At 41.2% G+C, this 26,671-nt stretch overlaps 1 protein-coding gene across 2 annotated transcripts in view; it reads left to right on the plus strand.

Annotated features, from left to right (window-relative positions):
• The window catches only part of TRPM1 (transient receptor potential cation channel, subfamily M, member 1), a 135,195-nt gene that overhangs the window by 98,068 nt on the left and 10,456 nt on the right, over positions 1 to 26,671 (plus strand). For both annotated transcript variants that reach the window (XM_008568542.1, XM_008568543.1), the window contains 10 exons: positions 219 to 447; positions 2,577 to 2,699; positions 2,878 to 3,009; positions 5,061 to 5,189; positions 7,375 to 7,626; positions 8,280 to 8,454; positions 10,024 to 10,044; positions 11,043 to 11,187; positions 12,426 to 12,628; positions 13,256 to 13,388. In XM_008568542.1, coding sequence (XP_008566764.1) covers positions 219 to 447; positions 2,577 to 2,699; positions 2,878 to 3,009; positions 5,061 to 5,189; positions 7,375 to 7,626; positions 8,280 to 8,454; positions 10,024 to 10,044; positions 11,043 to 11,187; positions 12,426 to 12,628; positions 13,256 to 13,388 — 1,542 coding nt within the window. The remainder of the gene's footprint in view (positions 1 to 218; positions 448 to 2,576; positions 2,700 to 2,877; positions 3,010 to 5,060; positions 5,190 to 7,374; positions 7,627 to 8,279; positions 8,455 to 10,023; positions 10,045 to 11,042; positions 11,188 to 12,425; positions 12,629 to 13,255; positions 13,389 to 26,671) is intronic.

Here is a 26,671-nt window from a genome sequence, read left to right on the forward strand (position 1 = left end):
ACCAGATTTGGGGTCAACCTAAAGCTCCATGTGCAGCAAGAGCAGCCAGCCCCTTTCCTGACAAACGCTGTGAGCTTTGTGCTGGCGGAGGACATCAAAGCCCCTTCCAATCAAGGGTTCTGTATCCTGTGGCTCCATAAGTCCCTGTGGACACATCTATCTAGGAAAGAGTTTGTGGCCACTGAGGCTCCACCCTGATTCCATGTCTTCCCCTCCAGAGACTTTGGCCAACTTGCCGTGGAGCTGTTAGATCAGTCCTACAAGCATGACGAGCAGATCGCCATGAAACTTCTGACCTATGAGCTGAAAAACTGGAGCAACTCGACCTGCCTCAAGCTGGCTGTGGCAGCCAAGCACCGGGACTTTATCGCTCACACCTGCAGCCAGATGCTACTGACTGACATGTGGATGGGGAGGCTGCGAATGAGGAAAAACCCTGGCCTGAAGGTACGTGTGACATGGCTCTCAGTCTGCAGAGGGCAGCGGTTTTGCTCTTACCCTCTGCCACGCTGAGCTAAGCATGTCCTGTGGGTTATTTAGTTTATTCCTCTGAGCAACCCCACGCGGGAGATACTGTGCCAATCCCTATCTTACATATGACGAATCAGAAGCTCTGAGATGAAATAATTTGCCTAGGATCATAGCTGGTCAGCATGGGTCCAGGGCCTGAGCCCAGGTGGTCTGACACTGGAGTCCCACCTAACCAGCATGCCTGGCTTACATAAACCCCTGACACAGTCAATGTCTTCCAACAGAGCCCACCATAATTAATCACGCACCCTGGATAGGTCCCCACCAGTAAAGCAGCGACCTGAACTCTCCATCTATAGATTCTCTTACAATTCTGAAATTGTGTGATATTATTTTAACTGGAGATATTTTTATCGCACAGGGTGTATGAGAGAATAGGAAGTTATGAAAGGGTTTCAAAAGGATGTAGTGGGGAGAAAACTGTATTTTGATCAAACCCTAGCTCTGCTATTTACTACTGTTAACCTCTAGGTTATCTTGAGAAGAGATTCTAATCTGCAGGTAACCCAGCTATCTAACTGGCAATATGACAACTATTTTATGGGACCACTATGAGGATAAAGACAATATATGTTACACTGTGTAGCACAGTTCTGGCAATAGAAGGCGTTCATTTCTTAGAAATATGAATGCTTCTTACCCAACTGTCTAATTCTATATGATAAACTAGGCTGACATTATACACAACTTTGGCATTAATAAATAGTTTTCAGAATACCAAGAATAAAGAGATCTTAAGGGTTTTAAAGAAAATAGGCCACCTACAAAGGTATGAACATCAGATCGGCACCACACTTCCCATCAATAATGCTGAAACCTGGAAGGCGGTGTGGACAAGGCCTTCACGGTTCTGAGGGGAAACGTTTGGAACCTGGAATTTTTTTTTACCCAGTCCAGCTACTTAAAAACATGAGGAAAGAATATCTGCTTAAAACAGGCAAAGACTCGAACTACATACTTTCTACCTACCCATTCAGAAAAATTACTTCAGAGGGTAAAAAGGGGGTGGTTGTAAAAATTACAAGAAAAAAGGTGATGTAGGGCTGGCCCTGTGTCTCACTCGGGAGAGTGCGGTGCTGGCAGCACCAAGGCGGTGGGTTCGGATCCTATATAGGGATGGCTGGTACGCTCACTGGCTGAGCGTGGTGCAGAGGACACCGAGCTGAGGGTTGCGATCCCCTTACCGGTCAAAAAAAAGAAAAAAGGTGATGTGGAGTATGAGGGACCAGCCCCATGTTTTACAAGTCCCCATGTGAAAGTTGCGCAGCAGAAAGAAAGGCAGGTATATAAGTGCAAGGGGTCAGTGGGATCCAAGGAGAGAAACAGAAGGAAATGAAAAAGTGGACTGAATGAATGACTAAGAAACCACAAAGCATGCAGGTGAGGGAAACAAAAACAGTTTACAATCTTTAACAAGAAAATAGGAGGATCATAAATTTCAGGAAAAGCAAAAAACTGCACACAAAAGTTAAGGTTCAGTTAGGACTCAAACTAAAATTTGGGATGATGTAGAGAAACACTGATAAAAAGGCAGCAAGTGTCCATCTGTGGGCTGGGGCGTCCTCTTGTTGTCTAGGCTGAGCTCAATTAAGTCCTTCTTTTGTGAGTCACATTAGACTTCCAAGTCTTAGTTCTCATATTCCCATTTACGTTGAAGTTATTTTTATATAATACACTTTTGGTCTCCTTCACTAGAGGTATTGCTATATTTTATTTATTTATATTATTATATTTTAATTGAAAGTTTTACCTGCCTTAAATTTTAATGTAAGCACTTTGCTTTTTAAAGTCAGGATCACACATAATGCTGCATGGTTTTCATCTACAAAATTCAGTGGAAGTTCCTAAATTTTTCACTGTCTGCAGTTCTGCCAGCGTACCAAGCACAAACATGCACAGAACGTCAGAGCAGGGATAAACATATTCCAGGGCTCCTAGGTGGTTGACTAAGGATGAAGGTTATAATTAAAAATTTTTAACTACACCGGGAAATTTTTCTAGAATTGCTATATCTTAAAAATTGATTTATTTCTCACCATTCGTAGGTCATCATGGGGATTCTTCTTCCCCCGACCATCTTGTTTTTGGAATTTCGCACATACGATGATTTATCATACCAAACATCCAAGGAAAATGAAGATGGCAAAGAAAAGGAAGAGGAGAATATGGTCAGTGCCACCCTTGATCCCGAGTGTCAATTTGCTGTCATTTTCAAAATTGTTGAGATTTAGAAACCTCATTAACTAGGGGTATTTTTTATAACCATTGTTAGAGGAGCCGTGTGCTGGCACACATCACATGTCTCATTTGACGACTGCTTGCCATGTGCCATGCTCTGTTTTCCAGGACACAAATGCAGATGCTAGCTCCAGGAAGGGCGACGAGGAGAATGAGCACAAAAAGCAGAGAAGCATCCCTATTGGGACAAAGATCTGCGAATTCTACAATGCTCCCATCGTCAAGTTCTGGTTTTACACGGTAAGGCCTTCTCCTTCGCATTTGCCAATCAACATGTTTTGAATACTTAGATATATTGGAATCAAAAATTTCAAGGGCTAAAAAAGTATCTAAAAATTCACTGAGTTAAAATGAATTACGAAAACAAAACTGGGACTAACTGAGACCTTTAAAATTGGATTTAGATATCTTGTCATATACAAGTACATAAATATGTATGTAGGAATATGGCCTTCCTAGCCCCAAACACACCACTTCAAAAAGCAAATGTCACATTCTAGTTGCTTAAGATGAAGGATTTTAAAATGCCTTTAGTATTACAAATTTAGGGAAATATAATTTTATTTCTAAATGAACAAAGATGACTAGTGGTTTAAAGAACAAACTTACAGATCCCACTTTTTATTAAACTGGTGGAGTTATGAAGAGTGTGGCTGCGCCCAGATTGTAAACTCCTAGAATAGCAAGCAAATCTAGGCCTCTCTGCTCGAAAGTGCTCACCAAACTGACCCTCTTGGCCAGCAGCCATCCTCCGGCCCCTCTAGTGCCAGGTCTCAGAGAGTGTGTTTTGCTTCCTTGTGACAAGAGCAAGAGGGGGAAAGCAAGGCAGATGTGGGCACCTGGGAGGTGGGGCATCTGATCTAGCTGCAGGCAGTCCCAGCAGGAGTGGCCAGGCACACTGTGGCTTGGGCAACCATGTCAGTCTGGAGGAGGGACGAGACTTCTCATTAAATCCTAGGCACCAAGCCACAGCCCCTGCCTGGCAGGCCCTGGAGCTGTGGTTCCATTGGTGATGGGGTGGGAGCAGGTGATGGGACATGGGGCACCGGGGCCAAAGCCATGGACCGGACAACAGATGAGGGTGGCAGGGGACAGAGCAGAGCTGGAGGTGGGCGGCACACTTCGAGGGTCAACCATGGGCCTGGACTCCCAAACCTTTTGGCTACCACCTGATGATGCAGCCGAAGCCACTGCCACCCATCTGTTCTGGCCAGAAGCAACTGAGGGAGCGGGAATCTGCCCAGAATGCAGGAGCACTCAGCCCTGGAGCAGGAGGGCCAGGAGGCCCACAAGTCTGCCCAGGCTCTCAGCCTGAGACCCTCTTATGCTCTCTTTGATGTGGGGAGGGCATTTTATAGCTTCTGGGGATTCTGATGCAGCCTAAAGTTTGAGAACTCTGACTCTACTCCTCCTGCAAGGAGTAGGTGGTGAATACAGAAGACTCTACCTGCATCCTGGTAAAGTTTATACAGTTGGAAGGGGGTATCTTGAAAAAAAAAAAAGACTGCTGAATCACAAACACACAACTGCTAGCACCCCTCCCCCAAGACATCAGAAGGGGCCTGTGCCAGTAAGAGACATGGAAGCTGATGTTTCCTGAGCTTCATGGAGGATCACACTGGGACAGTCAACTTCAGACACCTTTCAGACACCTCCCTCCACTCCATGCCCCACCCACCCCTACTTCCAATTCTTACCTCTTTCCATGCCACAGACAGGGACCTGTTATGGCCACAGTATATCCTGGACTTGTCACTACTAACCAAGGGGACTCTTGAGTCAGCTCCATGTGTCTGGGCAGACAACTCACCCACACGTCCTCTCTTCTAACTTCCCAAGTCGTCCATCAGTAGTGGAAAGATTCAGGAGGAAAATTTGTAAGGCAGGAAGCAGTTAGGTAACATTTTCCAATTTCCAGGAATGGAGAACACACACCAGCAGACTATTAAAAGTTTCCCTATTTATCATCATTTTTGCACCTTCATAATTTCCCCACGAGGATGACAGCACCAACACATAAATCCTCATGTAGAAAATGAGATGCCAGTGCCTGAATCGTGCAGAAATATGAAATGCCTCCCACCTGCTTCAGAGTTCCCTCTCTGCACTGGCCATGGGCAGGGAAGGACACTTTGAAATGAATCAGTCCAGTTGGACAAAAATTCATTTTAGAAGGTGCATCAACCTGGAAATAGGGTCTCAAAGCTTGATTCCAACATTACCATGCTTCTCCCCCCCCACCCCACCCCATCCCCCGCCCTGAACGTTGCTAACAGCTTCTTTCCCTTTAGATATCATACTTGGGCTACCTACTGCTATTTAACTATGTTATCCTGGTGCGAATGGATGGATGGCCATCTCTCCAGGAGTGGATCGTCATCTCCTACATCGTGAGCCTGGCGTTAGAGAAAATACGAGAGGTGATTACTCCAAACGCCTGTCCCAGCCCCACTAACCACTTACTTCAAGTTCAGAAATGATTCCTTATTGCAGAAACATTTTTTGCATACTATAAGAGGGTACTGCAAAAAGTTTATGAGAAGATTCATTCGTCTTTTAATCTATTTTTCCATGAATTTTTGGAAGTACCCTTGTATGTGCTACGGGACTTTTCTTTTGAGGTGTCACAATCTCAAGTTTATTCCATTCACTTGTTTAAGATGTGTATGCCTTCTGCTTCCAACTGAACTTGAACTTGCAAATCAAAACACAAAATAAGTGATATTTAATAATAAAAACAGGTCTCAGTACATATAAAAGCAACAGCAAATGCTTCCAGCTACCTGAGAGAAACCAATTACTATAACCGGGTACAAATTTTGGCTCCGTTTTCTGGGACCTGAAAGTAAAACCAAAAAGATCCAAAAATGACATTTTCCTGTAACTCGGGACTTTGAGCACACTGTGCACTCGCACGTGCACACCTGGACTCTCATGCAAGAGATTTATGATGGGGCTCTTCATGAGAGGGAGTGCGGAGGTGGGGGGGAGGGGAAGGGTGGAGACTGTGTGAAGTGTGGTTTCAGGTGGCATCTGTCCCCAGCCTAATCCTGCAGGGTGCTCTGAGTGGACATAGTAGAGTCCGTCTTACCTTGAGCAAAGGGAGTGGAGTTCTGTACTCCGCATCAGTCAGTCACTGGCACCCTCTGGACAGGTGGCTCCAGTTGCCCTCCCAAGGAAGGGGTAGTATGGGCCTCCCAGCAGCACCTGCAGCAGATGGCATGGACTACCCACCTGGCAAAAGGACCTTGGGGATCTGGGTGGGGCGCAGAGTATCTGCTGCAAACACAAGGAACAAGATTTTCAACTGTGTTGAAAATGAACAGACACCATCTCGCACATGACTCTTACATCACAGAGGGCTTAAAATTAAAATATAACACTTGGAAGGCAATCTCTGCAGGCAGCAGAGGAAATGTAGGCCAGGTACTTTTCTTTCTAACATCATCCACAGGTTTTAATTCACTATATTCCCTTAGGAAGAAAAAGCTTGTATCCAAGCCAAAAACAAACTTTGACTGAAAAAGCACACAGCACAATTTCATATACTATCTCCAACTTATACAGAATCAATGCTATGATTTTGCAATTACTATGGACCCTTTCACTAAGCCAGAAAATATTACTGGTAACCCTGTCCAGCTAGAGTGAGTTTGATGCTTGTCAGTCTAATGCAAGACTTAGAAACTCAAAGAGCACAGGATCTAAAGTGGCTCAGCCCTGCTTCTGCTACTACTCTCTCTCTCTCTCTAGCTGGGCTTCATTCCAGTTCTGCAGATGCTGTAGCTGGGATTCCCCAAGTGGCCTGCCTCATCATCTCCATCAACCATGCACTAAGATGCTGTTCTTTACTCCAGGAGCCCACCCTGCAGTTCTAGGAAAGAGAGGGCGGCCATGAGCCAGGGCGCACTGTGCTGGCTGGTAGATAGCCACCACCCCTCCCACCCCCGGGATCTCCACAACTCAAGGGGTACCACCTGGCATGGCAGCCCCCACCCTGCCACAGCACTATAGCTGTATCCATAAGGATTGCTCTGTGTGTGCTGTGCATGCTGCTTGCTGAATATTTTCCACTTTACTCTGCAGAAGTCTTCTTTTAATCAGTGGTGATTTTGAATGGGTAATATCTCAAGTAGGAGAAAATCTGGTCCAACTTTCCCCTGACTTCTTATGTCTAAGTTGCAAAGGAATTTTGGCAAATCAACATTTCCCAGCCCAATTCCACCACGTCCACCAGGTGGATTGCCCTTCTGTGGGACCACGTGGGGTCCGTCCTGCTCAAGAGTCTTCCTCCTGTATAAGTCTGGAACGTGGGCTAACACACATGTCCAGAAAATTAGAAATCAAAAGGAAGCTGCTTTAATTACAGCCAGAAGGACATAATTTAGAAGGCATTTCCTGAGAGTTTGTGAAACCCTGAGTCTAAGAATACAGAGGATTCTGTGGAATTTCCCTTTCTAGAGATCTCTCTCTGACTGAGATGATTAGTGTTTAGAGGCCTCAAGCAGCTCTGGAATGTTCCACCCATCTTATCTTTCCAAGATTCTAAGACAAGGCCTCTAAAATGGCACTCTGGGTTTATTGTTCTCTGGGGTTTGCTTTCAGATCCTCATGTCAGAACCAGGCAAACTCAGCCAGAAAATAAAAGTCTGGCTTCAAGAGTACTGGAACATCACGGACCTCGTGGCCATTTCCACGTTCATGATTGGAGCAATCCTTCGCCTGCAGAACCAGCCATATATGGGCTATGGCCGAGTGATCTACTGTGTAGATATCATCTTCTGGTACATTCGTGTGCTGGACATCTTTGGTGTCAACAAGTATCTGGGGCCCTACGTGATGATGATTGGAAAGATGGTTAGTAATAACAGCCATGAGTAACGAGAGATCCTTTGGCTGTGGTTAGAACATGAGACCAGGCCTTGGGCTTGGCTTCCTTAAGAATAACTCTTTATAGGGCAAGTGCTTTTGAGCTAAGGGAAATAAATATGGTTTAGTTAATTCCAGCAAGGGCCCTCATCTGCAGGAACGTTCAAAATTAGGAATTAGACCAGTTTAGTATTCACAGTAACCAGAGCATTGCTCATTATAATCACTTAGCATTTGTATAATGAATGAAAAAGTATTGGTGTATACTCTCAATTAATTATCTTTTTACGTGCTTAGGTATCTCCCCCTCTTACTCCTTAGTTGCCCTTAAAAACTCTCATGTTTTCTCATAATTCTTCCCTTTGTCCATTTGTGCTTGCCATTACTAGAGATACATCCATTCATGGGCAACAATAGAGGAGGAGCAAGAGGATTAAGAGCAGATGAGGATAGCAATGCTCTAGAATAAGACATATGCACTGCATGGACTAGAAAAAACTAGTAGCCCTGGATGGGAAGGAAAAAGGCTTTCTTCATCTTAATTAAGCACTCGTGAAGCCTTTGAAGAAAGCAATATAATGAGCCGGGTGAACTTGGCCCATGAGTCAGGACAGTAATAGACATACGTTCTCCGTACTCAGATGATCGACATGTTGTATTTTGTGGTCATCATGCTGGTCGTGCTGATGAGCTTTGGAGTAGCCCGTCAAGCCATTTTGCACCCAGAGGAGAAGCCTTCTTGGAAACTGGCCCGAAACATCTTCTACATGCCCTACTGGATGATCTATGGAGAGGTGTTTGCAGACCAGATAGACCGTAAGAATAGAATTCATAGTAAGATTCTCTTCCCTGCTTCCGAGGCAGATGATCAGTTCCAAATTAATGGAAGAGCATGTATTAATTTGGAAATAATGTATTTTTCATTCTGCCATAGGCATGAAATTATTTTATAAAGAAATAAGTATCGATGATGAAATGTAGATTTTGAGACATCACTCTTTTCCTTTACTCTGAAAACCATTCATGAGAATTCTAAGAGAGTCTCACTTCCCTTGAGCTGGACCTGGTTGACTTCCTATCACGTGAATGTGATTCCAATGCCAATATTCTAGTTTTTCTTCAACCCCAGTATTTTTCTGCCCCAGGATAAAGCTGGCAGTGTTACTGCAGTAGAATGAAATCACGAGCATGGTGAGATAACTGCCACCTCACACCATGCTCTTCTCAGGCCATCAAAGCCATTTCCCACACAGCCATTCATGTCCTCTTCACCACTGCAGTGCCATTTTTTATTGCCAGCAATAATCTGGATGTCAGCAGAGGAAATGAACCACAATCCTGCACAGATTTCTGGGGAATGTAGGCCCCAGCTCCTCTGCAGGTTGAACTGGTAGGTCACGGTGTTGTAGCGATGCGGAGTTCAAATATTCTTGGACCTATTTTACCAGGACAATTAAGCTCCACCAGTGAATAAGACACTCTAGTCCTGTTTTCATGTTAGTGCCAACATTTTTATTTGCATGTCGTACTTTACAATAACACACCAATATGATAGCGTGTCTGCTGCTTCTAGAGTTTTATTTGGTAATAGGTTTTAAACATCCTCCTCTCACATGAAACACAGGCTTGTCAGTATATCTACTGCCAGGTTAGGCTGATAAATTCACTCAGTTCCTTCTCTCCAGCTTTTATAACGTGATTCTGAACACATCATTATTACAAGCTTGTGACTTGGTACACCAGAACATAAAAACCTCATTTGGTTCAAAAGAATATTAGCTCAGATAAACATACATATATGTTTAAAGTCCCTGGACTCCACACATAAGCTGTAATATTTTTATTACTAGTCTTTTTTAATTAAATTGGGTAATGAGAGTAGATAAATATATAAGTTGACACTATGCTATTTTCAGTAACACCACGAAATGTAGGTTTTCAGTTCTTGATCTATTACGTGATAATTTTTTTAATCTATTTGTGCTACTGAGGTGTTTGTGTTGGAATATAGGAAATGTTTGATTGGTTAACCTGTAAATTAAAATGATCATCTGCCAGTAACATCATGTCTCTTTCACAGTATTTTTAACTAGTGAGCTTTTACTGTTGTTTATGACACATGGTAATACAAATACATGAAATATATTTCCTACCATTAATAATGTGCATAATTCTTCTAATTACATCACTGTTTCCAAGCATGAATCTGTAATTTCTAAGCCTGAAATCTTTGCATTTCTTGACAGCAAAACAGTTCTTGTGTTGTTAAACCATTTGTTTCACTTTTCTCTCAGCTGTCATTTTATTTTCTTTCTTCCCCTCCTGTCCACACTCCTTCCCCTCTCCACCTCCCCCCACAAATCCTGCTTTCCAATCACTGTATAGTCTACGCCATGGAAATTAATCGTAAGTTTACATGGAATTGATGATTCTAGTCCATAAAATGTGTTTATTAATTAGCCTTTCCCTTAGCTGATTATTGATATTCTCATACTGTTTTCAAATACTTCTTTTGTTTTCTTGTGTCAATACTTTTTTAGACTGTAAATAAAAAGTAAGCAGACTATAAATTCACTGTCAGGATCATCCTATTTTTTTTTCTTTGGGAAATAGCTCCCCTATGATAAAAGTGGCATTTCAAAATAAACAGAGGGAGAAAAGATTATTTTTCAAACACAGCACAAGAACAGTTGATTAATCTATTTGCAGGGTAGAGGGAATCCCTAGCCCAAACCACATAAAATTATTTTCAGATTTGGTATACAAGTGAAACCAAGAAAACAACCAGAAGACAACATAAACTAATGTTAAATAAATGGAATTCACGGTAACTTTCTAATAGATAACAATAAAGGAAGAAATCGTAAGATAGATTTGTCCCGGGGCCGGCCCGGTGGCGCACTGGATAGTGCGCTGCTTGGGAAGCGCGGCGGAGCTCCCACCCTAGGGTTCGGATCCCACATACAGACCGGTTCCCGCTCACTGGCTGAGCGAGGCACGGGAGCAACGCCGAGGGTTGCGATCCCGCTGCCGGTCCCCGGTCCGGTACGGGGGCAACACTGAGGGTTGCGATCCGTTGCGGAACATGGAAAAAGACAAAAAGACAAAAAAAAAAAAAAGATAGATTTGTCCGCTTAAAAATTAAGAACTTCTATCTATGAAAAACAAATTAAAAAATGGGAAATTGTTCACAACAAATATGACAAACTCAGACTGACTATCTCTGAGTACAGATACAAGTTTTTTTCTTCTTTGTATGAGTTGATATCTTTCACATAGAAAATTATTGCTTATGAAGTAAGAAAAAATAATATTAATAGGTCATTTAATAACACACATAACGGATATTTATTCTTTTCATTATATGTAAGAAACAAGGGCAAAAAGGCAAACTTTTCTTTCAGCTCCTTGTGGTGAAAACCTGTACGACGAGGAGGGCAAGCGGCTTCCCCCGTGCATCCCGGGCGCCTGGCTCACGCCCGCCCTTATGGCGTGCTACCTGCTGGTGGCCAACATCCTTCTGGTGAACCTGCTCATTGCTGTTTTCAAGTACGTGTCATGGCTGATGGCCATGTGCTTATTATTTATTGCTTTACAGATTTTCAGTTTAATCTCAGAAACCTCCCATGCTATCATATATTTGCAGAGAATTTCATTAGGGCTTTTAAATGGATAGAATTTTTGAAGTTTTTTTGTTCAACCTTAATCAGTCTTAATGTACTCATAAATCAAGAGGTGACATGTTAAATACATTTAAATTTAATCTTGGTTAGTATTTTAAATCTTTAATGTGTATCTTAATCTAATGAAAATATTTACTTAGATGAAAGTCTCTTGAGGTATAAAGATTTGATCAAGACATACTTTTCATTCATTATCGGGGGCACAGAAAGCAATATTAATTTCATAAGCTGTTACAATCACTGTAATATTATATAAAATACTTTTTCTTATTTTTTACAGAAAAGAAGATTAAAATGGCCAAGGGCAAATATGACTTAAACTATTAAATCAAGTTTCTTATCAAACTCGCCCATTTGGCATGATGTATTGAGTGTACTGACCATGCTTAATAAATGTTGAAAAAAATTATTTTAGGTTCTAAAATGAAAAATAGGAGGGAAAAATCTCTTGTGGAAATCTAAAATAAAATCTTAAAACTGAACAGGGCATTGAAGAGAACCTGGTTCAAACTCCTGACTTAAGAAATGAGAAAACCAGGATCGTAGGAGGATAACTGACTTTGCTAAGGTCCCATTGTTACAACACAACACTGCAGGCAATGCAATCGCGTGCTTCCCAACTCCGTTGAAAGATAATGAAAGCTAAAGTAAAGTTAAGATTTTACCCACCCCACGTCCAGAGTAACTCACTTCCAATCAAATTAATCAATCCAGTTACCAAAACATAGTCAGCTAGCTGTTTCTCGGAATCAAAAGTTTAAACACTTCAAAATGCTTAGTTGAATGGCTCATACCTTTACATAAATGAGATAAAATTTCCTGAACACATGAGTCAGTAGACTGTGGTGTGGTTTTTCAAGAAAGCAGTAGATAGCAATTTAATACCCTTAATTCTTCATTATTTATATGAGTAAAATGGCCTTGAGCATAGATAATCCACAATGAGAGATAAGCCAAAAGATTGGGTAATTGAGGAATCAGTACCAACTGGCACAAAAAGGCCATTTCATTGTGTATTTTCATTTCAATGTGAGTAACTGATCACTCCGGGAAAACACAATAAAAAGTAATATAACTAATTGTAAAAATGTTTTCTTCTTAAAGCAATACCTTCTTTGAAGTAAAGTCAATATCCAATCAAGTGTGGAAGTTCCAGCGATATCAACTGATCATGACATTTCATGACAGGCCAGTCCTGCCCCCGCCAATGATCATTTTAAGCCACATGTATATAATCATTATGCGTCTCAGTGGTCGCTGCAGGAAAAAAAGAGAAGGGGACCAAGAGGAACGGGACCGTGGATTGAGTATGTGCAGAACTCTTTACTTCTATCCCGGGCTAATTTCAAAAAAGTGTTTCAATTGGACACCCTCATAGAAATCTCACTGAACTATTTACATGTATGAAAAACACAACACTCTAGCCCAACTCCTGTGCTTTTCAGAATGCATCCCATATTGTATGGTTTTAATCTAGTTTTGTTAATGGACTAGTAATTAACATCACTGAAAGGCAGCTCATGGAGATCACAAGTTGAGAGAGTTCTCAAAAATAACTCTTCTATATATAAATTTCCACATAAATTCAGTGCTCCTTTCAAACTATTTTAATTTGCTGCACTGAAAGAGGATGAGAAAATAACGCTATGCATTTGCCTCTATTCATAAAATACATGCAAAGGGTTTTCCAGAAAATATTACTTGGTTTCACTTTCCCAGTAGATGAAATTTTGTTTCTGTGTGCTCAAAAGCGAGCCGTTTCGCTCCAGCAGAAAGACGACTGCTGCACGTGACAACCTCTTTTCAGGTAGTGACCACTCGGAGTAGTCAGAGAACTGCCCGCAAGTGGCGGAGAAGGCAGCAGTGACGCAACGGAGTGGCTTCTCCACGCGTCTCGCTGGCTTCTCAAGTGGCCAACACTGTCCTTTGCACAGAGCTGTTCCTCAGCGACGAGGAGCTGAAGCGGCTGCACGAGTTCGAGGAGCAGTGCGTGCAGGAGCACTTTCGGGAGAAGGAGGACGAGCAGCAGTCGTCCAGCGACGAGCGCATCCGCGTCACCTGCGAGAGGTGCGCCCGTCCCCGCCCACCGCGGCGCGCCCCACTCTAAGGGCGGCGCCAGCGTTCATTTAAACCTGCGCTCTCGGAGCCGCGTGTTTACTCAAATGCTGGGTTTCACGTGTTTCCCCCTGAAATAGTACAGAAGGTCCGAGCTGCTGTTTCCATACAGTATAAAGAAGTGAAGGATACCGTCTATTGCACGCATTCAAGACCAAAAAAACCCTGAAAATTATTGCCCACCCTCCTCCCCCCCCCCCCAATTGGGGCATTTACCACAATGTCCTGCATTCCTGAAAAGCCACCTCTCTCCCTGCGCTGGTGGTCGCGTTGCCTTTGCCTGTCGTGGTCTTCCTCCCTACCCTGCCTAGACACTAGCTGCTGTTCTGCAACACCTTTCCCGACCTCCCAGGGCAACCCCCCTCCTCTGGGCTCCCATGAGAGTGGGAACTGGGAGGGGCGGAGGAGGGGTGGGGTGTCTGTCCCCCACGAGAGTGGAAGCCTCTAAACTAGAGCAGGATCTGTCTTTCGGACAAGTTTACACCCTCAGTACCCAGCAAAATCAGCACAGTCCATATGGTAGTGCCTAATAAATGCAGAATGAATGAATGCATGAGAGTGTGAATCAATGAATGAATAAATGAAGGCAAGTCAGGGAGGGACAGAGAGGGTCACATGTTCCAAACTTTACAGTATTGCTGCACCCTAAGTTGATAAGAATAACCAGCAAATGGTGGACAGGTACAAGGAATCTTCACTATCTACATTTTTCAAATCACGTAAGTTTTGAGAAAACTTTCTCACTTAATAAAAGCAATTTAAGCTTGTTAAAGATCTTGATGATTGATACTACATTTTTCCAAGCAATTTAAATAACAGTGCAGGTGGAGGAATGAGCACACAGGAAGAGACCTGCCCAAGGGGATTCTAGCTCATCTTTATATCCTTCAGTATTCAGAATTAAAGTTTCCTGATACAGATACATGTGTATACTGAGAAACATAAAAACATGGTAGGACTTCAAAAAGATATTTCAGCAGACAGTTCCCAGTCGAGGGCCCCAACAACTGCAACAGGATTCACAGACACATCTTGAAGTTTCCCTGGTGCATGTCCAGACCAGTGACTGCCCCAGCCCACAGGAGGTGAGATGACCCCAGCAGTTGAAGGTCCCTGCCCCCTCTCCCCTCCAAGACCCTGGCACTTTGTAATCCAATCAGATCCAATCAGCCAAACTCAAGGATTACCTGCACCACCTTTTGCTCTTAATAAGGGACATTTTCAATAAAACTGTGAAACACTTCTTTGATATTTTAACAGTAATTGCTAAGCTTCCAGGGCATAAAAATTATTTCTTCATAAGATGAGGTACAGCATGTAGGTCATCTAAAATTTCCACTTTTTAGTTAGGCCTTAACTTGAATTTAATCACAGCTGGTCATTTACAATGGAAATTGTGGGGGTTTTTTGGCTCTGCTTCTCCCCCTTCTCCCTCCTTGTAGCATTGTTTGGATTTTTACCATTCTTGGACCAAGGCTCCAAGAATGTGGTTATCAGGTTGCTACCAAATTGTATTTTTCTCCTGGGGCTCTGTGCACACGTAATAGGAATGAATGTGTGCAGGGAAATAAAAACATGCTACTTCCTGCTTCCCTTGGCTGAGATCCCCAAGAGTGATGGGACACATTTCTGCCCCTCCAGCTTCCCTTTGCTGGCCCCGTGTAGGCTGACTCACAGGTGGATGCCTGAGATGAAAGAGGAGCGGTCTGGGGAGGAGGGAGCTTTCCTTCTGTCTTAACCAAGCTGGTTGAGGAGTAAGGAGAAGGTGGGAGGATGGAAATAAAATTAGTTATTTATGCCTAACTTTGGGCACCCGTGATTACTTTTAAAACAACCATTTTAGTACTTTATAATCTTCTTTATACACTGAGTTAGTTTAGCTCCTGCGTCACCACTTGCCACCTGACAGTTTTCCTGCTCTTCCCCAGCACCACCAGATGGTGGGTCTGGTAAGGAGTGCGCAGTACCCCTCCTGTCCTCCCTGTCCAGGTGCCTTTCCAGACCTGAGCCAGCAGTTCTCCTGACTCAGTCTTACACGTGTGTGCACTTGGGTCATTTATGCATGAGTCACATTCCTCCACGTAGGGGCTCTGAGTGCTTTTCTGTGGGAACCAAATTAACGGCTTTCTCCTAATGCTTAGAAAGTTACATTTAAAATTTTAACAATTCAACCATTCATTTTTCTTATAAAGTTTTAGCATTTCATAAGGGCCAATATTTAGTCCCTCAATAAGAGATTTGCAATATGATTTAGTGGTGGGTGTTCAGGGTGGGTTGCAGCAGGGTATTTAACCCAAGGCCCTACCCAACATGCCTGCTTAGATGTCTCACAGGCACCAGACTAATGGCTCCCCTCCCAGGCTCTGTCATCACCTGTGCTCCAGGCTCTCTGAATGGCACCACCATTCAGCTAGTTTAGCAATATGGGAACTGGCCAATCACGTGACACCTCCCTCTTCTTCACAAACAATCATCTCATTCTGTTTACTTCTCCTCGTGAATGAGTAAGTCATGGTCCTCTCACTTCTTTCCATCTCTACCACCAGCACACTAGCACAAGCTTCCATCATTTCTGACCTCCATTCCTCCAGGTGTCCCCCACCGAACTCTCAGAGTTAGTTTCTGCTCTTTCAATCCACTTTGTACTCTATAGACTCTAATCACTCCCTGCACTCCTCTCCCAGCAGCTCCCTGTAAAAGCCCCTCAGTGTCTCCCACTGCTCTCAGGCCTGCAAGGCCTTGCCGTCTCTCCTTCCTTACCCTGGCCTATCCTCTCCCTCAGCCTCCATACTCCGTTTCTTCACCTTCCTTCATTTCCTCAAAGCACTATGTTCTTCCTGCCACAGAGGCTTTGCACATGCTGTTCCCTCTGCCTGGTACACCTCACCCTCTTTCCCTGCTCATCCTTTGGATCTCTGCACAAATGCCAATTAATCGCAGAAAACTTCCCTGACCACCTAACACCTTAGACTAGGTCAGGACCCTTGAACCCTAAACTCCATGAAGACAGGACCATGTCTGGATTTTGTCCACCATGGTATTCCCAGAACCTGCATGTCTCTACATAGTAGGAGCCAGACTTTGTGACTGAAGGAATGACTCAAAAGTTTGTCTCCTGCTCTGAATGCAAATTTATATCCCATCTTAGATCAGTTCCCTTTCAGAATATAAAAAGTATGCTTGATTTGAACCCTCCAGGTTCAAAACATTTGTTTTACTATTAGGAAATAGGAGCAGTCTCAGATGCAAGTGACTGTGCCACCCACAGCTATCAGGAAGAACACTTAATATCAGAAACACCAAAACAAGTGCTGGCTTTGACAAGCATCGTCTCTTTGCTTGAAGAGATAACATAAGAGAAACAAAAGGGCTGGAGGGATGAGAACATTTTATAGATAACTTCTGCCAACATGACCAAGGTAGAACCTCTCAACCTAAATATTCTGTTCTCATCACATGAGGTGAATAACTGGTAACATGTATCCCTGATTGGAGCCCCAAGGTGTCTTCTGCAAATCCACTGCTGAACATATTGCTCTTTTCGTGGTTCAGCTTCCTTTACCACAGATCACAGGTGCAAGGGCAATGGGGTTGGCAAGAATCTTTCCTGACAAAATTTTGTCAGAGATTCAACTTCCTATTCTCAAACAATGGTAAATATGTCATCGAGTAAGTTTTTCTTTTTTCCATGGCTTCAAGGAGCTTAGAACCAAACTTAATATTTAATTATAATAGGTATATCAGTGTAGATTTTTGGAATATGTGGTATATGCTGCCTTCTTATTTCCTCCTCTTTACTCTTTTTTATCTTCTACTCCATTTACATAAGTTTTATTTATATCTAATATTTCAAAATATGTGGTATATAATTCAAAAATTATACATTTTAAATGTAGTTGTCTCTGTACTTAAAAAGTTATGGGTCTTAGACTACCCAAACCTAAAGTAGCAGATTCTGATTCCCTCAAAAACCTTCTGGGTTAGTGGTTTCTTGTCAGGTCTGTGGATATGCATTAAGGTCCTGGATTTCCCGTAAGCTTGATGGAAAATCAGCAATTTGTGGCCTTGAGATCTTATTTGACATCCTTTTCCCATGTGACCAGGAAGAGAAGGTACTAGTCATAGAGACCCTTCAAGAAGGAGGCTAGATAGTAACTAGAAGAGGAACTGAAAGAGAGCCCAGGCTTAGAAAGGAAGTGGATGATTCCTCGAGTGTAGAGAAGGTCACAGAAAGACAAACACGCAGTGATGTCGGGAAGGCGTTTGGGGAAGGTCCCATCTGAATGTCTTAATCTTATCAACTGATAGTAGTGAAGGTTGCTTGGATGATGGGAAAGGGATGGAAGTAAATGTTGGAGTTTTAATGTGCCCAGTATATGACACTTTTGTTCCTCACCTGACCTTGAGAGCAAATTCATAGATAGATGCAGACGTCAGGCAGATAGTGATAAACGCATCAGCTTTCTTAGTAATAAAAGTTGTACTGGATGGTGTGGCTCAGTTCTTGCCAAATACACCTGCAGAATTAGGCATGCCCATGTGGTCACAGGCAGCACTAGCCTTCTGGGCCTCCCTTCTCACAGGGACAGTCAGCCTCCCCACTAAGTTGCCATATGACCAAGACAAAGTGAGACCCATGTTGCTTGCAGGCAGCTGGCTCCCAAAGAGAGAGAACAGCATACTGGTGTCCTGGTCCCCAAAACCCAACCAGAAAAGCAGTCCTCTCAAGAATAAATTAAGGGCTGGAGAGATGCCAGAAGTGTTACACTAATGGAAAGGCTGGGCACATAGAAAGGAAAAGTGGGAATGGGGAACAAGTATTCCCTCCTAACCCCCACTGAATCAACATTACAGACTTGAAGCCTGTGGGGAGGAGTCAAGCGAGTTCACTTTTAGGGGAAATACACTAGGAAGGGAGATAACCAAGGGATGGCTTGGCAAAAAATAAAGAAGACCCAACTGACATTAGATAACATGACTTTGTATTGGGCCCCTTGACTTTCATCAGGGGACACTCTACAGACCAATGGCAAGGATACAGAAAGCAACCATACTTGGGGCATGGAGGCTAAGCCAGTCAGTGAGGGTACCACAAAGATCAGCTTGCGTTTTCAAGTGGCAGCATAAACATATCACATTGCCTTCAGGCACCTTTTAGCCTTGCCCAGCCCTGGAGTCCTGGTAGTGATAGATGAAGGGTTAGGAATGGGCACTATTGTGTTAGAAGTAAGAGAGAGAGAACCTAGGCTATTAATAACAGCTTCACTTAGTGGCCAACCACAGAGTCTGGCCTGAATAGAAAATGGAACATGGCCAGAATAGGCTAATGATTTAGATGATTTGAATTCTAGAATCCTGGGAGGTCTGAGGTATAGCCGTGTGGGTGCATATAAATGAGGCAGCATAGAGCTGGAATCCCAAAGAGTTTAATATTCTTTTAGTAATTACTCAGTATATTGTTTATTACAAAAAATGGGAAAGCCAGAAGATTTAAAATTTGAGTCCTGTTCTTTTATTATTAGTCTTTGTTTAGCCTTTCATATATAAAAACTCTGTAAGCAGAACAAGGTTCTACCCTGTATGTTTTCTCTATGATTCCTACATTTAAAAGGCAGCCCTGTATGTGGAAGTAGATGGAAATTAAAATAGCTAAATACAAAATTTAGAGTGGATTAGACGACTTTATGATCTATAGATCTAGAATAGAATTACAGGGTAGGAATAGTCTTAGAACTCAAGTATAGAATACCATAAAATCTAGAAGCATGCGTTTCTTCAAGTATGAACTGGACCCAGCTCCAGTAAGCATTTAACTCTATCATTAAGGAAATGTTCCCATATAAATTATGAGATGCCTTGCAGGTGAAGGGTGATTTTTTTCCCATGAAAAGATGATAGCATATAAAATAAGTTTTAGTTACTGACATACTACAGAACTCCAAATGTTTTAGTCCTGTCCTCAGGACACAGTCCATGCAAAGTCCAATAAAGCCATACATAGGTATTCTCTTGGAAATTACCACAAAAGTTCCACAAATTTATATATCGTTGTACCTATTATTTGAATGAAATGGAAAACACTATCTACAATTCCTTAACAAAAAATGTGTTTTTGTTAAGCTAATTTAAGGTTTAGGGTATCATGTTCAAAATCAAATACCCTTAATAACATATATACCAAGATGTACAAAAGATTGCAATGACACCTTATGTCACACCATCATGTCCTTTGACACTTGTTTAGTGTTTACAGTTCACAGAGCACTTTCATTCATTTACCCAGATTCATTTAATTCTCACAACACTATTATGCTATGACTATGATTACTGTTTTATAAATCACTCACCAGTGACAGATACATGATAAAGAGGAGCTGGTGAAGTAACTTTGTCACTAATGCAAATATGGGTACATCTGAAAGGGAACCCTGAAGTTGACAACATGCTAATCAGAAACAGCCTTTGTTTTTTCCTCAAAAACAAACTAAACAGGTATAAAGACTTATGTAATGGCAGTTGTTAATCTGGTACAATTAGCTTTCATTTTCTTAATTTAAAGAAAGATATACATATACATGTATACTTGTTTATATACATGCATGAGGGCACCTCAAAAAGTTCATGGAAAATAGAATCAAAAGATAATACAAATCTTTTCCACAAACTTTTGAAGTACCCTTGTATACACACAGATGGTCCCTGACTTAATGATGGCTCAACATAGAATTTTTTGACTTTACGATGGTAGAAACCATAATTCAAGTATACATTCAATCATTCTGTTTTTCACTTTCAGTACAGGATTCAATAAGTTATATGATATATTCAATGCTTTATTATAAAATAGGATTTGTGTAAGATGATTTTGCCAAATGTAGGCTAATGTAAGTGTTCTGAGCACGTTTAAGGTAAGCTAGGCAAACTATAAGGTTCAGTGGGTTAGGTGTACTAAATGCATTTTCAATTTATGGTATTTTCAATTTATGATGGTTTTATTGGGACATAGCCCCATCATAAGTTGAGGCTTATAAATATATTTATTTGTATGGGATTTATATCCCATATAACAATGGGATATAAATATGGATGCATATATTATGATATATATTTATTTATATATATGCCAGATTTTGAAACTGATTAGGGCATTAGGGTGTACCCTTTTAACAGAAAAAGCCCAAAGACCTATCTATGCTAATCTCTGAATTAGAGAGAAATCGGAGGGTGGGGGAAACCCGGCTACTTCTAATCAAGACCAATTAAGCAAATTAGGTTCTGGGCTCCTCAGTGACTTTAATAGGAGTACACATGAAGCAATAAAGGACAGGGCAAATATTGTCATAAATCAAGCTGGCTTAAAATTCTATTTAAAGGGGCTGGCTAGACAGCTCAATTGGTTAGAGTGATGTGTTGTAACACCAGGTCAAGGGTTCACATCCCTGCATCAACCAGCCACTGAAAAATAAAATTATACAAAGACAGGAGAATGATTGATTTGGACCCAGACAGTTTATAGATTTCATTTGTTTATAGTTTCCTTTGATATAAAAGAATGGACTCCACAAATTATCTCTAGGCAAAAGTAAAAAATAAAATTTAAAAAAAATGTTTAAAAAGAATGGAGAAGGCTAGCCCCTACGAATGGTTCTTCAAGCCTGCCAGTTGAGAAATCATGTGTTTGGTGGTTAGGAAAATGGCCTCGATGCCCTTTTCAAAAGTATTCTTACATGGAAGAATTTTTGCTGTAAAGCCAATGCTATCATAATGTGTGAAATAAAAACATAATGGAGCTACTTATATGATCTACAAGTAAATCCAAATGCAGAAATAGTTACAGAGTCATGAACTCAAATGGAAGGAAATGGAGAGAAGTTGATCTGATAAGAAAGTGTCTTCGTGTGTAAGAAAGCATACGTTGCATTACAAAAGTACCCATCATCCTAAGAAATACTTCCTTTAAGCTGAATACAAGTCATACCAGAAAAATGGTTATACTGCACATGATTTGACCAAATGATTTGAAATATTAAAAAGAGTACTGGCATATTTCGTAAAATGAATATTATTTTGAAAAATTTTGAAAACCCTATAATAAACAACACAATCTTGTTAACCTAATTAAATAATACCTAAATCTAAGATCACAACATACTTTTACATACAGTGGCTGAGGTCCTTGACATCACCAAGACAGCTTTCATTCCTGTGGTTCTACAAACATCACAAGTAGCTGCTAGTTCTAGAAAAGTTTTTTTCAAACTGGGGTCCTCAAATGCCTCGGTGTTTGGGGTCCCCGAGTTCTAAGATAATTTTATTTTTTCATTTCAACAATGATGGCATGTATGTGAAGGGTGCTTGAGCAAGTTTGGGAATGAAGAGTAAAATGAGGCAGGAAAGGAGGATGGAAACAGATTTTGAAGAGCTTTGAATGTATGTATATAAGGAACAGAAATCTTTATTGGAGGTTAAGGGCTGCTGTGCAATTGGAAGGGAAAACTTGAAGCTGTATTTACATAGCACTTTACATAATATGAGAACGTGTCAAAAGTCTGTATCATAGAATAGGGTTACCAATGGAGATCATAAGATTGTCCCTTAACATTCTCCTTGTCTCCAGCACTGCAGTGTCATTTGGTTTTATCTTAAATTTGTTGGGAAGCTGCTACTGTTTTTAAGAAGGAGTGACATGATTGTGTCTCTGTTATCTTTTTGGATTGAGAAAGAAGACATGGGAGGCAAAGAGGCTATTTCTAACAACGAACATTTTTTGCTTTATCAGTTTGGGGTACAAAATGAGGTCATATATCTTTTAATATTAAATGAAATGATTCTTTGACCCCATGTGCTTGTTCCAAGAGTGCCTTTTCCTTCTTCCTATGATCCCACCCCTCCACCTTGAGTCAGTTGCAGGAGATCCAGTGGTCCACTGAAGTCCCTACCCATTGCATCAAAAACCAGGAAGGTGAGGCCAACTTTTGCTTCTTTCTCTCTCTGTCCTCCTGCCACTTGGCCCTGGAAGTAAGTGCAGTTGTGGATGGAGAAAGGGACCTACAGGGCACTGAAAATATAGGAAGATTGTAGAGAGGGAGGAACTTGGGGAAGTAGCAACATAAAGTAATGAACTCCAGAGTTCACCCCCAAGCTGTGTATGTGTTGGGAGGGGGGGCATGGTCTGCTCCTTATCTGAACACCAAAGGCATTGTGGGGGGTGAGCAAAAAATGGTAGAGTCAGGAACTCTGGAATTCTGTCCCTCCATAAAAGCAAGAACAAAACTGGCAAAAATTGTCAGAATCAATTTTTTTGGAACTCTGAAAATTAAGAAATGGCTTTTGGCAACCTGGGAGTGGCTTATTTAAGAAAAATGACAGAATTTTGGTAAGAAAAGTGAGTTCTGTGGCATTTTAACTTACCCCAGTCCCATTCCCCTGCTCTCCAGCTCAGTGACAGCCTTGAAAATAACAGCCCACATTCCCAGTACCAGTGGCAGCAGAAACTTCATATGGAAAGAATTGTAATTATTTGTTTTGTCTTGTCTGGTGGCTCCATGAAGGACTGGCTTAAAAGACTTGCCTTTATTTCACCTGACTTGGAACAGGCCTCGTGATAAAGCTGCTAGCCTGGAAAGGATGGGGGAAGGGTTGTCAGAAACATTTACAGGCAAACGTTTAAATCCCTGCTCCCTGAGGTGATACATGACAGCTGGGGCAAACAATAGACTAACCAAAATCTCAGGAGAAAGCCTGTGGAATGAGATGTGTATAAGAGCTTTGAAAAGCTCCAACACATTCCTGGGAACCTAGAAGACCATGTGAATGCATAGGGCTGTGCAAATGCTCAGGAAAGACCTGAGAAGTCTGTGAGCTCTCGATTCTGGCTGACCTTGAGGCTCTGTGCAAGTAAGAAGTGAAGGCTAAGGCAAAGATGTAAACTGCCTAGCTGAATGTGGAAGATACACCCGTATACACATATAAAGCCTCTCAGCAAAAACTAGGGGATTTTTGATCCCAGGGATTTAAGGAAATCTCTGTCTAACCATTAATTGACCACTAAGCTAAACAGAACACAGATTTCAGTCGCCTCACAAGACCAAGAATATAGACTTTACAGAATTGTATCAGAAAAATCACTAAACAAGCAACAACACTATAATAAGAAGCTGTGACAAATCCTGGGGAGGGAAGAGAGTTTGGTTTCCAGAGTTGCCACATTATAATATCCAAAATATCCAGTTTTAAATAAAAAATGCCAGACATGCAAAGAAACAAGAAACTATGGCCCACACACACAGAAAAGGCCAATCATTAGAAACTGCCCCTTAGGAATCCTGGATGTTAGACTTTTATCAAAGACCTTACTTAACTCCACTATTTTAGCTATTTTAAAATGTACAAAAAGCTAAAGCAAATCACCTCTAAAGAACTAAAGGAAAGTATGAGAATGATGTCTCACAAAATAGAGAATATCTATAAAGAGGTAGAAATTAAACAAACAAACAAACAAGAACCAAACAGAAATTCTTGAGTTGTAAAGTACTATAACTGAAATGAAAAATTCACTATAGAGGGTCAAAAGCAGATGTAAGCAGGCAGAATAAAGAATCAGCAAACTTGAAGATAAGTCAATTAAGATTATGTGGTCTAAGGAACAGAAAAAATAAAGAATGGGGAAAAAAGTCTTAGATACCCATGGTACACCATCAAGCATAACAACATAGGCATAATGGGAGTCCTAGAAGGAAAAGGGAAAGAGAAACTAGTATAAAGAATATTTGAAGAAATATTGACTGAAAATTTCCCAAAATTTGATGAAAGACATGAATCTAAACATCCAAGAAGCTCAATGAACTGAAAGTAGGATAAACTCAAAGAGATTTACACCTATCTACATGATAGTCAAACTGTCAAAAGCCAAAGGAAAAGAATCTTGAAAGCAGCAAGAGAGCAGCAACTCATTACATGCAAAGGATACTCAATAAGATAAAATGCTGATCTCTCATCAGAAACCAGGGAGGCCAGAAGACAATGGGAGGACATATTCACAGTGCTGAAAGAAAAGACTGTCAGTCAAAAAGTCTATATCCAGCAATACTATCTTTCAACAAATGAAGGAGAAATTAAGATATTCCCAGATAAACAAAAACTTGTATACCTGCCCTAAGAGAAATAAATACTAAAGAGGGTACTCTGGGCAGAAACAAAGAGCCACAAGACAGTAACTAAAATTCACATGAAGAAATAAAGAGCATCAGTAAAGGTAACTACACAGGTAAATATAAAAGGCATTATAAAATATATTTTTGTAACTACTTTTTATTTTCTATATGATTTAAAAGACAACTGCATAAATCGATAACTACAAATCTATATTGATGGGCACAGATTGTATTGTCACCTCTCCCCCAGGGTGATGGAGATGCAAAGGATTACTCAAAGTCCATTTCTCCTGAGCAATGAGAGGTCCAAAGGGGTTAAATCCCAGGAACTATTTCTTCAAGAGAGAAGGAATTCCTGGGAAATAACCCCAAACTAGGTTTTCTCTCGGTTTTTATTGTCCACGCAAAAAGTTACAGAAAAGAACAGAGGTGGTTAATCAGTCATAGTGAAAACATAAACAAACCAGCTACATAACAATTTTCATTAAAGCAGGTGCAACTTAAAAATAGTTTAAGCAATTTACCATCAAAGGAGTCATAAAACTAAGCTATGTGACACACAAAAGTACCAATGAGATAATTGTTATGGCAACACTTAGTTCCCTAGGAAACTTAGAGAAGCAGTTGAAGGTGAAATGTGGAACCAACTGCTAATTGGCAGAGTAGCCCTGAAGCTTTAACTCACATACTTTTTCATAATTAGGTTTAGCTGCACCAAGGGCATCTGCCCTTAGAGCAAGCACTTTTGTTTTGTTACAATTTTCATATCCACACCAGAGACTTTTTGGTCGGGTGAAAGTTTTTTTTTTTTTTTTCCCAAGCTCAGCATTTCCATGTGCAATACTAAAATGTTAGGTTATTCTTCAAACTACAAGGCTTTGGCCTTGTTAAAACTAAGTACTGTGGTCCTACTATGCTACAGCCTAAACTAAAGGGCTTTGGCCCTTCTAACAGCTAAGGACTGTTGTCCTACTAAGATAAAGATCCTACTAAGCTACAGCCTGATCTAAGGACTGTGGTCCTTCTAATCTAAGGGCTGTAGCCCTACTAGGCTAAAGGTTAAAGCCCTGTGAAATACATGTGCTTTATTAATGTTAGTACCCTCCACATTGTATAAAGATGTAATTTGTGACAATAATAGCATCAACTGGGGAAGGACAAATGGAGCTTTATAGGAGGAAAATTTTTGTATACTCCTGAAATTAAATTGCCATTAATCTGAAGTAGATTGTTATAAATTAAAATGTTGATTATAATCCCCAGGGCAACCACTAAGAAAATAACTCAAAAACATTTAATAAAAGAAAGAACAAGAGAATTAAAGTGATACACTAGAAAACGTCTATTTAACATAGAAGAGGGAAGTAATGAAGTAAGAAAAAAAAGAAGACATAAGATGTATAGAAAACAAATAACACAATGGCAGAGGTAAGTTCTTCCTTATCAGTAATTATATTAAATATAACTAGATTAAACTCTCTGATTAGAAGACAGAAATCAGCAGAATGGATATTTTTTTTTAATGGTGTAACTATATGCTGTCTATAGAGACTCACTTCAGATTCAAAGACACAAACAGTTTGAAAGTAAAAGAATGGAAAAAGATATTTCACATAAATAGTAACAAAGAAAGAGTTCGAATGGCTATGCTAATATCAGACAAAATAAACTCTAAGGCAAATATTGTTACTAGAGACAAATAAAAACATTATATCCTGATAAAAGGGTCAATCTATCAAGAAGATATAACAATTATGAACATATTTACATTTAATAGCAGAGCCTCATAATGTGTGATGCAAAAACTGACAGAATTGGGCCGGCCCAGTGGCGCACTGGAGAGTGCGCCGCTTGGGAGCGCAGCGGCGCTCCCGCCGAGGGTTCGGATCCCATGTGGAGACCGGTTCCCCCTCGCTGGCTGAGCGCGGTGCGGGTGCAACACCGAGGGTGGCGATCCCGTTGCCGGTCCCCGGTACGGGCGTGACACCGAGGGTTGCGATCCCGTTACCGGTCAGTAAAAAAGACAAAAAGGAATAAAAAAAAAAACAAAAAAAAACTGACAGAATTGAAGGGAATAGACAG

This window comes from Galeopterus variegatus, unplaced genomic scaffold (assembly GCF_000696425.1).
Source record: "Galeopterus variegatus unplaced genomic scaffold, G_variegatus-3.0.2 Scaffold422, whole genome shotgun sequence".
Classification (NCBI taxonomy): domain Eukaryota; kingdom Metazoa; phylum Chordata; class Mammalia; order Dermoptera; family Cynocephalidae; genus Galeopterus; species Galeopterus variegatus.